Raw genomic sequence first — 15,710 nt, forward strand, 5'->3', positions numbered from 1 at the left:
TCATCATCAGAAGCAGTAGATGTGATAGTTTGGGTGTTTCCTTCAGAATCGGTAGTTTGGATGAGAGTAATACCTCTGTCACCAGCGCTTGTGGAGTCATCATCATCATCATCAGTAATTGCAGCTGCACTAGTTTGAGCAGTAGCGGTGCCAGTAGCAGATGTTTCAGCAGATGCAGTATCAGCTGGAGTGGCAGAGGCTTCAGATTGAACAGAGGCAACAGATGCTTCGGATTGAACAGAAGCGACGGAAGCTTCAGAAGCTTCAGAAGCTTCAGAAGCAGCAATAGAGGCAGCAATAGCTCTTTCAGAGGCAACAGAAAGAGAGGCACTAGTTGCTTCAGCGCCAGTTAAAGTTTCAACCGAGCCATCGGATTGAGTTAAATAAAAAGCACCGCCCAAAAGATTGACGACAGTTGAGGTTGAACCTTCATCATCAGTTTCCAAAGTGGTGATAGCATAAGCACCAGTCAAAGTTTCGACTTCAACATTAGTTCTGGTGACAACAGTGATACCAGCATCACGAGCAGAAGCAACAGTAGCTTCTTCACCAGTCAAAGTAAGAGTGGCAGTAGAACCTTCACCATCGGCTGAATAGTAGGTGTAGGTTAGGGGAGCTGGAGCGCCTAAGGTAACAGTTGCAACGATGTTTTCAGTGTAGATTCTGCTTCTCCAGTCTAATTGGGTGACAAAAGTAACAAAATCATTTGTTGGGAACCCCTCTAAAGCTGAGGTTAAGTCTTCACCTTGTAAAGTACGAGCAGAGTAGTAGTAGCTTAAGACATCGGCAGGAATGGTAGCTGAACCGCCATTGATGTAGGTGAGGTAGTCATCACCATACTGTTCCAAATCGCTGAAAAAGGCAGTGATAACATCAACGTTGTAGGCAGAGACAATAGAGCCAAAGATGGAGCCCAAGGCGAAAACCGAAGAGAGCTTCATTATGGAGATGTTGTAAAATTAGGCGTGTTTCCAATGGCGCTAGTAGGGAAAGTTGGTTATTATGATTATGGGTAATATTTATAGTGAATTAGTTTCTGGTTCTTTTTCCTTTTTATAATCAGTGCTGGGGGAGAAAAAAAGCAGGTATTAAAGATGAAAGGATTCTTGAGGATAACCTAAAAATGGATTGCTTAACAGGAAAAGGCTAGGATATGTAGAGGTAACAAAAGAAGAAAAGCAAGAAGAAAAAACAAAAAAAAAGAATTCAGGAAATAGGGAATATATATTTAAATCCAGTAAAGGAGATGTGATTGTGATTGGAATATTCTGGGCACCCATATGAAATTCACATTTTAGAGAGATGAAAACAATCGAGAAGTGTTAAATCATAAAATAGGCAAAAGGCCAAAGCAGATACAAAACTGGAGGTCGCAGTTAGGATTCGCTAATGGTGGTCAAAGTGGTGGAATTAGGTTGGCGCCAGTTGAAACTGATTTGAAGATCCCCCGAGCACAACAAACAGAGCAGCCCGACTCAGCGCGGACAACGCAACGCCGCCCAGCAACGCACCGGCTCAGAAGCCACACCAGTGCAAACGACCGATCGGCTGCAGTCGTGCGCGCGGAAGAAACAACACTGCAGTGTGGTGAGTGGAGATGCAGACACGAGTCAGGGACTGCGATTTCGAAAGACCTTTCTGAGCTGAAATTGCATGTCCTTTTGGTCACTGTGAGTGAGCCAATTGGGAAAGCCTTGAGTTGCAAGTTTCAATTGCTGGAGAGTAAGAGAATTTCCTCTGTGTTATTTCACCTCTCCCTTTCCCTTTTCACACGTTCAGAAAGGTTAATCCCACGCTGTGCAACGAGCCAATAACTCTGCGAAAACAAGAAAACAAATGCGAGTAAACGAATCCAGGGCCACGCCCAATTAGTGGTCTAAAATGGAGCACTAATTGATCACCACATCCTCACTTTGTCATCTTTCTTCTTTGAGCTGACGATGAACACTGCTGGTTTTGGTGCTCTGTTTGATAGATGGTGTATGCTCAACTGAACCAGAGATCATCCAGAGATCATCCAGGTCAATGCTTCGACTATATATCCAAAACATGTTTGTATTTACTCACTTACTCTCACCGCTTTCTATCCTGTGCTTTTTTATTTATGTTTTGTTTTCTTCTTGTTTTGAGACAAAAAGAGAGTTTTGGTTATGTGCTTAACTTTATGTCCTTGTTTTGCTACTGATCTGCCCTAACAAATCGCAACAGATCATGAGGAAAAGCAAAATGGTTCAAATGCAGACAATTGAAAACAAATACAAGCCCGAATAGCAAACATATCCATTTGGGTCAAGAAGTAAACAACTCTCTGTAATCTCTGTAAATACTGACACTGTGAAAGCAGCACTGCCTTATTGTGCTCTGCTTTGGCATTTAGGATTTACGCTCACTCTTACTATTTTCATTGCCTCTTCATTGCCATTGCCATTGCCATTGAAATTGCAGGTGAAAATGAAAATGAAATTCTAACTACTGTTTCAACTCACTCTCCAATGTATCAAAATATCAATCTCATCTTCCTCTCCATCTTCCTTTCGTCTGTTTTTTCTTCTACTCGACAAAATCTGCTACACCCTGAAATGAATTTCAAACTACTCCAAAACAATAAATCCGTAGGTTTGGAATATTTGCAATTCCTACACCTATCGTCTGGAATTTCAAATTTTTTGCATTTCAATCTTCCAACTTTCAATAGCCCATATCTCTTCTCTAAGATCCTATCACTTGAAGAATTTCAGACCAAGACCCAGAACTTCTTCATATACCTCGCCCACTCACCAGCTATTGATTTCAAAAAAAAAAAAACCCACAACAAAAGAAAACAAAAAAAATAAAAGAAAACAACTCCATGGCAATAGAGGTGCAAAAAAAATACTGGAACATTGCTATCAATAATCGTTCTTCAATTTATTCCCATTCAATTTTAAGTTGAAATTCTAAACTTACTATCTCCATTTTTTAAGTTTTTTCCACTTTTTCCACCTTTTCTTCTTCCAAACAGTCCCACTAATTATTTATCACTAGAACTAATTATGAATTGAGTTTGTCTTCTTTTCTACCCTAAAAAAATCATTTCAACTACCATTTCTGTCTTCTCCTTTTTACAATCACTTCAATCTGTCTCAAAACAAGACAATTTTATTCAAAAAAAGACTATCCCATTTCTAAAACACTCACCATCTTACTTCATTTGAAACAAAAAAAAAATAAATGACCTAATCAAACGAACTAAAAAAAATATTTAAAAATAAAACAAATGCGTAAGCCCGGAATCGAACCGGGAGCCCAACGATGGCAACGTTGAATTTTACCATTAAACCACTTACGCTTCTAATTACCTGCGCAGGGTGGGCTTTTTATTTTATGCAAAAATCTAATATTTTAATGGTTATCATGAAAAACACTGCAATTTAAGGTTTTCTTTCTCCGATATCTCTTTAAATATTCCTCTCAATCTATATGCCTTTTTTATCAATCTATCAAATTTTGTAACTATAATTCTTCAACATTTCAAAGTATAAAATAAGAAGTTTTTTAAACAATAGTGAAATTGCTGATTTGAATGATTTAAATTCAATTACCAACAGGAACCCTAGGGCTCTCCACCAAGCTTTGCTTACACTTGTTATAATCAGCTACAGTAACTCCTTCTCATTTCTTAATCAAAATTACTCTCCCGATTCTACCACATCATAATTTTATTTCATTAAGCTAAAATATATTAATACAACAAAGACTAAAAAAACTTGAGCAAAATCCACTCTGTAAAATGATTCCACTCCAATAGCAAACAAAACCATTCATACTGGTTTTTGTATCTACTTTACAAAAACTGCTTTCAATTTTATAAAATTACAAAAAATTCAACTTAAATCAACTTAAATCAACTCAAAAATCACTAAAAAAATTAATTTTTATTGAATTGCTCTAACCATTCAATATTCTCTTAATTAATAATCATTTTAATACTTTTTTTCAATTAAATAATCTTCACTTTTTTCAACTTTTCTTTAGACATCTCCAATAAATCAGAAACTTCTTTCTGATCTCTACTTATAAAAAGTATCATCTCCTTTTGATCATTGCTAAAATCAAAACTGGTTTGAATTCTCAAAAAATCTTCTAAACAATATATTTTCTCATTATCATTATCATTATCATTATCTTTCAATATATTTTTTTTTAATTTAATAGGCGATGCTGGTGGTGAGCTATATGCTCTTTCCCTAGCTATTTTGTTATTTTTATTTTTTTTATTAGCCCTTTTCTGCGTGATTTTTCTTTTCTTAAATGATCCAATTTTGTTTTTCTTACTATTTTCTTTAACATTATTCTTATGAGATTTATTATCTACTAAATTTCTTCGTTTATTATTTGTTTTAATTGAATATTCTAAAATTGAATTTTTTTCATTTTTTGCCTCAATTTTAATTGGAGAATTGGCTGGGGTTATTAATTGCTCTGGTATAACTTTTTCACTAATTTTCTCATTAATTTTCTCACTATTTTTATTATTGGTATTGCCATTGCCATTGGTATTGTCATTGTTATTGTCATTGATATTGTTTTTGTCATTGTCATTGTCATTGTCACTGTTATTGTTATTAACATTCTCATTGGTATTGTCATTGGTATTGTCATCGGTATTATCTTTATCTTTATCACTAATTTTGTCTGTTTTCTTTTTCTTGATAACAATCCACGAAAAATTTAAAACTGTTTTACATTCGGAACAAATAAACTCATCTTCATCTATCCGCTGATGTCCATCGTCTTCACTTTCACTCAAATAATTATCATCTTTATTATACAATAATCTGTATTCATTTTTTATTCTTTCATTTTGAATCTTGATTTTCATTAAGTTTTCTTGTTTCTTAAATTCCTTAACTTTGAAATTTTCCACGTATTTGATTCGATGGGAAATTTCACTAATTACGTGATATCGTTCCGTAATCTCTTTTCTAAACTCTCTTTCGAGAAATTCAATGGCATTTTGGATCATATCATAATTATATTTTGTTATTTTATTAGAATTATCATTATTAGTATTAATATTAGTAGTAGCAGTAATATTAACATTGTCACTAATATTATTATCATCATCATCACTATTTAGTATAAAAGTTAAAGAATGCAATAAATTTCCATTGGATTTTCGTTTTATCTTATTAATCTCGTCTTTTTTAACAAAATAATCTCCTTTACTGAAACATTTCAAAATATCAAAACACAAATCAACCTGGTCAAAAATGGGTGTCTTTTTAATCATTTTATAATCACGAAAAGCTTCACTTCCAAGGTTGAACCAATCATTTGTGGTAAAATTAACGGCTTCATTAAAATTAAATCCGCAGTTAAAACCTGAATGATAAACTTTTGGAAACGTAATGATATATTCTCCAGGTAATTGATTGGCATAATAACATTCAATCCCATGATCAACTATCTCAAATGGTGATACCAATGTAACTAGTTGATGTAATAAATCAGGCTGTTGTAGAAATAAATGAGGGGCAATTTCATGCATCGCTTTCTCGAATTTAGTACAATTAGACGCAGGTATACAATACCATTTTTTAACATCGCCAGTATGACAATAATTTGCAGATAGAGTATAATGATCTTCTAGATGCCAACAAAACGTTGAAAATAACGAACCGACATATATCCAAGGCAGCGTCATTCCAGATATCGAATCATTTAAATTTCCCAATATTGATCCCTTTGCAAAGGGTAGTTTAGTTAGATTAAAAGAGTGGTTTATATAATAGTCATCTTTAAGGTTATCATTATAAGGAAAATTCATTGGGAAGCCAGAAATTTCACCGGGTTTCCTTTTATGAATATCAGCACCATAGTTGACTTTAACGGTAGAATTTTCATTATTAACTAAATTTTCCCAAAACTCTTTTTCTAGTATATCGATGTATTCACTAGAGTATCTGAATTTATCATAATGAAAATTTTTAAATTTTTTACGGATGATTTGATTTAACCCTCTATTTTTGAAATATTTTTTGCGAAATTCATTATTTAATTTTCTAAAGTTTTCCAAAGAGTAATAGTTATCAGACATTAGGAAGCCATATTCGCCTGTTCCAATTAAACATTCTTCGCAAAACCATTTGCCCTTGGGAATCTTGGTTAATGGAGGAACTAGGCAATAGATGTGAAACCCCTTATCACAGCCATCGCATAATAGCATGTTGGAATCATCTTGATTTAAACCACATTTGTTGCACCAATCATCGGTATTGGGATCGTCTTGATTTTTTTGTTTATAGTTTTCGTAGTATTTTTGTTTATAATTTGTTTGGTGTTTTATAATGTAATGAGTTGAGTTGATAGATTGATTCAGCAAGAAGAGGTTGTCGTCATTTTTTTTGTACAAGAAAATACAGTATTCTTTAATTGAATAGTTGTATATGTTGAATATTTCTGTGGAAGATTGGGCCAAGTTATAGATGGAATTTAGAGATAACCAGAGGTTTTTGTAATTTTTGATTTCATTAAAGATTGTGTTGTTGCCGTTGTTGTCGTGTAATTTAGCGTCAATTTTCAAGCCGATGAGATTTTTCAATATGAATTGGTTAATTTTAAGAAATAAATCATAGTAGTATAGCTTTGTGTTATTTGAAAGATAAATATGAGTCAATCTGGGAGGTTTCTTTTTTTTCATCATGAGGAAATTGGCTAGGCCATCTTTAAAAATAGATCTCATTCTATTTAGTAGATTTAGTTCGTTTAGCTGTTGTATTCTTGGTTTAAATTTGAAACTCTTTTCGTTAATTGAAAAGGGAGGCGACCAAGAAGTTGGAGGAACTAGTTTGATCATGCCATATTTTTTGGATAGGTTTAAAATATCAGGAGAAGAAAGATAGGAAATCGGGTCAGAAAACTGATCGAGATTGGGATAAACAGTTGGAACCTGTATTAGTTTGTTTGAGGAAGTATTTAAAGAAACTTGAGCAGAATCTGAGATGGTTGAGATTTCAGTGTCGTTATTGAGAGCAGCAGTGGCAGTGGCAGTGTCATTTGCAGACAAAAAATCAGAGGCATAGGCAATTTCTGAGCGAGATTCAGAGGGACAGGTTGACAAAGAGTCAACAATATTGGTATCATTAGAATCGTCAAAAGATAGAGTATCGTCCGATGTAGGTTTTGGTGAATTTGAAGGGGCGCTGTGGTGAAGCAGAGGCATCTTGAAGTGACAGAGTAGGGTATATGAACTTTAACAATGTTCCAAAAAAACAAAGCAAGCACTTGACAAAAAATAGAAAAAAAAACAACGAATAACCTGACAAACAAATACAAATTCCAAAAGCAATGGATTTAAACAGTGGATTCCAGCGATGAAACCCAAAGATTTTCTTAGCAAAGTATATGTTATCAAAACCTGCTTATGTGCTGTTATTTTTAACTCTAATACAGACCTCAGCTTTATAAGAAGATAAGACTAGTAGAATAATGGCAATAGGAAGGTTTAAGGAATAACAAGCAACGAGTATAGAGAAGGATGTCCAGCGAGAGTAAACCGGAGAATTGCAGGCAAACCAAAGTTAGAGCAGCTTTGAGCAGCTTATAGAAGAGATGATTGAGAGCTCCAAAAACAAGCTTGGAGGATAAGAAGCAGGGTGTGTGAGGAAGCCCAAGGGCAGTGCTGGGAAAACAAAGAAGAAGCAGCAGACGAACAATGGAGCAACCTCTGTGTGGGTTGTATCATGGAGAGAACAAACAACGAAGGACCAGCTCTTGATCAATGTTGAGCCAATGGGTAAGTGTGGTCTCAGAAAGTTTGCTGTATATCCAACGAGAATTAGGTTCGAAAAGAAATTGGGTGATCTGAGAGTCCTCAAAAGCGAAGCTGCACCCAGTTGCTGCAAGGCAACAGTAGCTCCAGCTGTTTCTTCCTCTCTGCTGTGTTCCTCGTCTTCGGCTGCTGCACCACCACCATCTTCGTTGTGCTTCTTCTCTCTTCCCTTTCCTCCTCCTCCTTCCTCTGCGTCGCCAACCAATGGGCCTCATATCCCGTTGCCGCAGGTGCTGCAGTTCTACCTTCCTCACAACCCCCCAAACACACCACCAGATATCCTATTTCCACAGGGGACTCACCAAAAGCGGAAGCAGCATGATAAGGCGCTGCTTCCTTTGCTGCTTCTGCTTCTTCTGCTGTGTGTTGAGAGCTCGTTCTTCCACGATGGTCTCTCTTGCTACGTTTCCCAAGAAGCTATTCAAATGGTTCCTCGCAATCAACCTCCTCTGGATATTTCTCTCCACAACCCTTCCTGCCATCATATCCTCCTCCAACCAACCCATCCTGAAGCTTACAACAAACAGAAGACTCGATGCTGCTCAACTTTCTATCAACTCAATTCCTTCCAGCTTGAGGAATGCTTCGATCTACTTGGTCATTGCCCATCCTGACGACGAAGTCATGTTCTTCAGTCCCTCCATAATCGAATTGAACAAAAAAATCTACAACAATACACTAAATATCATCTGTTTCTCTAATGGCAACAACGATGGACTAGGCCATATCAGATCTTCTGAAATTGTTCACAGTGGTGTAATCCTAGGTTTGGATGCAGTTTCTATTCACGTAATCCAAAATGAAATCGATTTCAAAGATTCAATGTCAATAATTTGGGATTCCCAAAAAATTTCAAACCAGCTAAACCACTTGATATCAAATAATAAACTACACAATAAGATTGTTCTCCTATCGTTTGATCAACTGGGTATATCAAACCACCCAAATCACAAATCGCTATACTATGGTTGTCTTGATTTTATTAAATCTTTCAGCAAATCTTACAACCACCACCAACTTGTTTTTTATAAATTAAACTCTTTGAATTTCTTTCAAAAATACTCTTTCACTCTTTTAACTAATTTCCACCTATTAAAAAATCATTTGATTTTATTATATTCAAATAACCCATCATTTGACGAAAAAATTGTTGATATTTCATCCAATTTTCCATCAGTTATTTTAAGTCTAGCTGCAATGTCTTTTGCTCATGATTCCCAAATGGTTTGGTTTAGATGGGGTTGGCTATTATTCAGTAGATTTTTAAATTACAATCAATTAATTCATGTTCAATTCTAACTCCAACTCCAACTCCAATTCCAATTCTAATTGTAGTTTTAACACTAATATCTCACTTAACTCACTATTCTAATCTCTCTCCCGACTTCTATGAAAAATTAATTAATAATTAAATACTTAGTTATCCATAAAAACTCTCTTAGAAAATAAAAATAAAAATAAAAATAAAAATAAAAATAAAAATAAAAATAAAAAGCAAATAAATAAATAAATAAATAATTACACTACATATACAAATGAATTGAATTGAAAAGCAAAAAAACGTAACACTTAGTAGCAATCAATATAATAATTTTATTAATAAACTCAGTTGAAAATGAAATTTCTCTTTTTCAAACTATGCAATTATAATCCAAAATTAGAAAAATTTTTAGTAATAGTTAGAAGGCTTTTGTGTTTTGCCTCGATTATTAAACCCACCCCTTGAAAAGTTGCCTCTACCACCTCTCGATGAGCCTCTTATAGGTCCTCCTCGAGAAAATCCTCCTCTAGAATTTCCTTCCCAAGAAGATCCTCTTTCAGAGAACCCACCTCTTGAAGGACTATTATTTGAAAAATTATCTTTGAAATTACCTCTGAAGCTGCCTCTAGAATTTCCTCTAGAATTTCCTTTAGAATTTCCTCTAGAATTTCCTCTAGAATTTCCTTTAGAATTTCCTCTAGAATTTCCTCTTGAAAATCCACCTCTTCCAAAGTTTCCTCCAGTTTTATTATTTGATCCAAAATTATCTCTTGTTTTGCTATCAAATCTTTTCTTAAATGGCGGCCCATCATTTCCATGATCTTTTGATAATGGTCTCTTATATTGATCATTGTATTGATTGTTTGTTGTTTCATAATTATCGTAGGTTTTTTGATAATTATTCTCCCTGAAATTTTCAGAGTTATCATAATTTTTATATTCACCATAATTATCATTGTTATCATAATTGGAATAGTCACCATAGCTATCATAAGTATTATAATTAGCATAAGTATTATAATTATTATAACCATCATAATTATCATAATTAATTTGACTTTGGGATTTTTCATCGTATTGATTATTTTTATCATCAATGCCATAATTATCATTGTCACCAAAATTATCATAATTATCAATTGATATTATATTTGTTTCTTCATTGTCTCCATAATTATCGAAAGTCTTATCATCAATATCCTCAAATTCCTCATTTTCCAAAGAGCTCTTTCGCTCATTTTTTTGATTACTCACTGTGTGTTCAACATTTTTCTTTTCTTTTGAATTAGGTTTTTCATCATTTTTCTGGGCTATGTCAATACTAGTATTACCCAAATTTTGTTCATCCTGAACAGAAGAGACTAATTCATTAATAGATGTTATATTATCTTCCGCTTGAATTTTTCCAACAGCTTCATTGATAATATTATCCCCGTCAAAATTGTTGTTATTGTTACCGAGATTATCCCAATCATTACTTCTATTGTTACCACTCAATTCATTTAAATTGTTAGAATTAGATTTATTATTTTTATTCTCTTCAGTTTTATCTGACGAATGAGCTTTATTATCCGTTAAATGTGTGGCTTGATCAGATATTTCACTGGTTTTACTTCTTGAATGTGCATTTTCATTCTTTAAATTATCATTGTTATCATTTTTATCACCTAGAGCCAAATCTTTTTTATTAATATTAATTTCATGATTATCAGCGTTTTCAAGCTCATGATATAAATCACTGATATTCAATGTTTTTTCAAAATTTTCTTTTGCTAATTTTCCTTTAGTGATAGTCTCTGAAATCGATTCTTTTGGATTATTCCGGTTGCTTTGTTTATTCTGTTTACTCTGATCATCATCATTTAATTCTAATTCTTTTAAAGTTTCTTTTGAAACAAATAAATCTGATGAAGTTTTTGAGTTAGACTGATTGCTATTTATATGGTTTATGCTTTGAATGCTGTCATGAACCTGGTCATCTTTGTATTCTTGAGATCCAACTTTATTCAATAATTTCTGATCTGCCTCAATTGTTGAAGCAAGAGAGTTACCAGACTTTTTATATTCGTATGGCTTGTCTATCTCTTTAGGAAGACGGCGTCCACCCAATATTCTTTGTTTATTATCATTAACTTTTATTGCTTTTGAAGATCCATCATTGATTTCCATAAAAGCATTATCGTCAGAATCGGTATGCAGATTTTTATCTTTGATTTTTCTTAGAGGAATTTTTGGTTTTTCATTCGAGTTATTTTTTTTTGTTTTGTAATTTTTTCCAAGGTCCTGCTTTTTATTATTTTTGATATAATTCCGATGTATGTTATATTCAGTATTATCTTTTTTCTCTTTTTTCTCCTTTTTATTATGACTCCCTTTTTCACCAACATTATCTTTACCATTAAGATTACCATAACTGGAATTATAATTGTTTCCATGATTATAATTATTGGGACTATTATAATTATCATAGTTATTATAATCATTGTAGTTATGATAACTATTATAGTTGTCATAGTTGTCATAGTTATCATAATTATCATAATTATCATTATTATTGTTATAATTCTTGTGACTATCGTACTTATCATAATTATTGCTAAAATCCTCATAATGCTCGACCTGATCATCGGTTCCGTAATTTTTTGAATCTTGTACCTTTATGTCAAACAGACCATAGTCTGTAATTTCGGTTTCATTTTTTCCAACATTCTCAGAAGAATTACCTGTCGATGGTTTTGATTCCAATTTAAAAGATGAATTATTGTAGACATCTAGATCAATATTTGTATTTCTAACCGAATGGGTGTTCAAATCGTCACCAGAAGGTGCAAGGTCATGACTATTAGCGTCAATCACCTGTATTTCCTTGCCTAAATTAATTTTCGTAGAGTCTTTATGCTTTATTGTTTTATTATGTTGATTTTGTTTATCTGAAGGGTTCTTTTTTTCGTATTTTTCTTCATTTTTATCTAAATTATCAATTGATATTTCATCAAAACTTAAACTGATACTCTCATTAGCCTGAACAATATTTTGTTCATTTAAATCAGCTTCAACTATAAGATCAAAATCACGTTCAGAATTATCTTTAGCTATAATATTACCGTTGGATTTATGCGACTTTTTAGCTAATTCATTGACAGATTTGGAATTAAAGTCTTTAATATGATTTGAATTATAATTTTTGTCTGATTTCCTAGACTCTATTCTATTTTCATTTGGATATTCACCAATTTTTTCTTTTGCATTATCAGATTTATTGTTTTTTTCAGTTTTATCAAGCTCACTATTTTTCTTTATCTCTGTTTTGGTTTTTTCAATGTTCAGTGAATTATTATTCTGTTCCATTTGTTTTGAATCTGATTTTTCACTGTTTTCAATACCTTTAATTTGTGAATTTGTAGTCTCTTTTAACATAAAATCAGGTGTATTCACATTTTTGATGGTAGATAAACTAAGTTCATCGTGTTTTTTATTAGGAATATTGTTTGTTTGACCAATTTTTGTATTAAAACTTGACTCCATTTCTGTAATTTCACCAGGTTCATCAAATTCGTGAGATGAAAGAGCTGATAAAATTAACGAAGAAGCCCTTTTTCTGTTTTTATCCGAGTTTTTATCTAATTCTGCTCTTGGTTCATCTACTTTATCTTCTATAACTCCATGATCGCTAATTAAAGGCTCGTTTTCCATAATTGAAGTTTCGTCTTGTGATTCGGATAAATCATCAAGATCCAAATCATTTTTATTATTAATTTTTAAAATGTCTTCTATCAAAACTTGTTGTTCAATTTCAGGTTCAATTTCTTGCTTAGATTTTTGATTAGTTTCATCTTTTTGGTTTAATTGATAATCTTTGCTATTATTATCATTATAGTTTTCAGTATTGTAGTTATCAGCAAAGTTGTTTTGAGCAAGATGATTTTCATCTGTATAATCATAGTTTCCATCATCGTAGTTTCCATCATCGTAGTTTTCAGTAGTATAATTTTCATCACCATAGTTTTCATCACCATAGTTTCCAGCAGTATAACTATCAGTAGTCTCTTTTGGATTCAGATAATTAGTATAGTTTTCATCTTGGAAATAGCCCTTTTTATTATAAGCAGGATAGTTCTCGTAATGGTTCTTTTTATTATAATAATCATTATTCTTATGATAAAAATCATTATATGAGTAATTGTAATTTTTATTATGGTTATTTTCATATCTTCCAGATTTTTCTTTATTATTATATCTTTCAGATTTTTGATTTGGTGAGCCACGAAACTGATTGTTTTTATTAAATTTCTGTTTTGGATCTCTGTAATTACCTTCATCTCCATTATAATTATATTTTGATTTCTTATCAAAAGAGAAAAATTCATGTTTATCACTATATCCAAAAGCATTCGATTGATTTTTATAAACATAGGAGTGTCTATCATCACCTCTAAAATCTGATCTCATTAATTGTTTACCATAATTTTCTGTCAGATTACTTGTATTAAAATCATTTTTTCCATGATTAAAATTTTTATTAAAATTTTTTTTCTCATATGGTTTATAATTATTATCAATTCTTTTATTTTCTGTGGAATAATAATGATTGTCATAGTTTTTATAATTATTATTTGTATTATAATATGATTTTTTATTATTATTGGAAGCCGTATAATTATCATTAGAATAATCGTTATAATTGGTATTATAATTTTCATTTTGGTCAAAAGAATCAACATAAGAATCACCATAAGAATCACCATAAGAATCATCATAATCCTGATGTTCTATTGTAAAATGATCAATGTTATCATAACTTTGCTCGTAATTCTCAGTGTTATCGTAATTCGATTCAAAAGATTCATCATAATTACTAGGTTCAGTAGGAAATTCTTTATTTAAAGAAGGATGAATGATTTTTTTAATATCTTCATCCACTGGAAACCTAGCTTTTTGAGCTGAAAGAACCTCGCTTCTTCTTTCAATAGTGGTATCAATCTTGTGAACTGATCTCAAAAAGCTTGGAATTGACTTATTTGAAACAGATGATTTTCTTGAAGAAATAGATTTTCTTTTTGAATCAGGGCTTTTAAAATTTTTATGTGATTCCCTGAACCTTTGTTCTTTCTCCTGTAATTCTTTGAGTTTATTTTCTTTTAATTTTTTTTCTTCTTCAAATTGTTTTTCTTTTAACCTTTTTTGTTCAAGGTTTTTTTTTCTAATTTGCTCTAATTCATTTTTCTTAGCGTCTTCAAAAAATTCTATTGCTTCTTTAAGTGAGGGATTGATTTTGCTTCTTTTGTTATTAATCAAGTTTCCGTTATTGATTTGGTAAATGTCGTTCAGAGAATCGAGATTTTTATTGATTTTAATCTTATCAGTTTTAGGTTTATCAGCTGCAGATCCATCAATTTTTGCAGTTTTATCGGTTTGTTCAGTTTGATTTATTGTTTCTGCTTTATTAATCAGATCTATTTTCAGTACATTTTCAATATTATCAGTTTTATTAGTTTTATTAATATTACCGATATTGTCAGTCTTATCAATATTATCCGTTTTATCGATAATACCAGTTTTATCAATATTATTTGTATTATCAGTAGCATCGGTTTTTTCAATATAATTGTTGATTGTAGTATTTTCAGTGTTAGTTTGATATAATTTGTCATCGTTAGTTTGTGGATTTTGATTATGATTAAGGATGTCATTAGGGATGTCATTAGAGATGTCATTAGGGATGTCATTTTGATCATCAATTAAACTTTTCAGTTGAAGCCTTTTAGCTTCAAGTCTTTTTAGACGTTGTTTTTCAAGAATATTTTGAATTGAGGCATTAACAGTTTTAGTGACGACAGTGCTTAAATTCATTATATTAAGTTTTTTTCGATGAGATTGTAATAAAAATTTATCATTGATTAGGGATAGTTTCTTATTCCAGCCATAGACGTCATTTAATTTTTCAAAGACTTTAGCAAAATTAAATAAGTCAAAATATTTACTTTCAGTTATAGATGGAGTATTCATGATTTCTTTCAATCTTTTTCTGATGGTCGAAGTTTTCAAAATTTTGGCAGAGATTCTTTTATAGATGAATAATTTTTCCAAAACTTTTTTGAAATTTAAAAAAGTGTTCAAAGTATAAGGGGGGATGGATAGTATTACTCTTAATTCAAGGGAGAGTTCATTTAAACTTGATATGATTTCAGGTTCGGATAGACTATTTGCTTGTAAGACAAGTTGGTCGTCATCGTTTGGGTATTTGAAGATGTATTTAGGGGCAGATGAGTCCTCGTCTTGATCATTTCCACGTCCATCATCTAAATCTGCACCGAATAGTGAATCGTTATCATCATTTTGTTCTTGGTTATCAGCGTCTGAACTGTCATTAACAAGAAGAGAGAAGTTGTTTCTTGATGTTGTTATATTTTTGTTATATTTTTTTTGTTGTGTTTCATCTTCTTTGTGTTCATCTTCATCAGATGAGGAGTTTATGTCTATAATTTCAGGCAGATGATTTCGAATGATTTTTAGGTTTTGTTTTCTTAATTTTTCCTTTTTGGAGATAACTTTTTTTGATTTTTGAGCTTTTGAAATTGATTTTTTCTGCGTACTTTTTGAATTGATTTTTTTGTGTTTATTTGGAACTTTTATCAA

The 15,710-nt window shown here is 32.0% G+C and overlaps 4 protein-coding genes and 1 non-coding gene across 5 annotated transcripts; 1 reads left to right on the forward strand and 4 right to left on the reverse strand.

Annotated features, from left to right (window-relative positions):
* Positions 1 to 73: 73 nt before the first annotated feature.
* Positions 74 to 941, reverse strand: ASCRUDRAFT_6065 (uncharacterized protein; the record flags this gene model as incomplete). Its single annotated transcript, XM_020191261.1, has 1 exon — positions 74 to 941. A coding segment is annotated over one exon (868 nt), but the record flags the coding sequence as incomplete, so codon positions are not given.
* A 2,316-nt stretch (positions 942 to 3,257) lies between these two features.
* Positions 3,258 to 3,328, reverse strand: ASCRUDRAFT_t8. Its single transcript has one exon. It is a non-coding gene; the product is annotated as a tRNA-Gly (tRNA).
* A 1,875-nt stretch (positions 3,329 to 5,203) lies between these two features.
* On the reverse strand, positions 5,204 to 6,934 carry JHD2 (histone demethylase; the record flags this gene model as incomplete). The annotated part of the gene is made up of 2 exons (XM_020189846.1): positions 5,204 to 5,936; positions 6,000 to 6,934. Coding segments are annotated over 2 exons (1,668 nt in total), but the record flags the coding sequence as incomplete, so codon positions are not given.
* Positions 6,935 to 8,200: 1,266 nt separating this feature from the next.
* GPI12 (N-acetylglucosaminylphosphatidylinositol deacetylase) lies at positions 8,201 to 9,112 on the forward strand (the record flags this gene model as incomplete). Its single annotated transcript, XM_020190177.1, has 1 exon — positions 8,201 to 9,112. One exon carries the CDS (start codon positions 8,201 to 8,203, stop codon positions 9,110 to 9,112), a length of 912 nt encoding a protein of 303 aa, XP_020050515.1.
* Positions 9,113 to 9,345: 233 nt separating this feature from the next.
* ASCRUDRAFT_73883 (uncharacterized protein) lies at positions 9,346 to 15,005 on the reverse strand. The gene has a single exon (XM_020192467.1). The coding sequence runs from the start codon at positions 14,922 to 14,924 to the stop codon at positions 9,483 to 9,485; it is 5,442 nt and encodes a 1,813-aa protein (XP_020050516.1). The 5' UTR covers positions 14,925 to 15,005; the 3' UTR covers positions 9,346 to 9,482.
* Positions 15,006 to 15,710: the final 705 nt, after the last annotated feature.

Source organism: Ascoidea rubescens (genome assembly GCF_001661345.1).
Source record: "Ascoidea rubescens DSM 1968 unplaced genomic scaffold ASCRUscaffold_1, whole genome shotgun sequence".
Taxonomy (NCBI): Eukaryota; Fungi; Ascomycota; class Saccharomycetes; order Ascoideales; family Ascoideaceae; genus Ascoidea; species Ascoidea rubescens.

What these genes read in the sequence shown, in the direction of transcription:
- ASCRUDRAFT_73883 (XM_020192467.1), bottom strand. Translation starts at nt 14,924, where the DNA reads ATGAATTTAAGCACTGTCGTCACTAAAACTGTTAATGCCTCAATTCAA.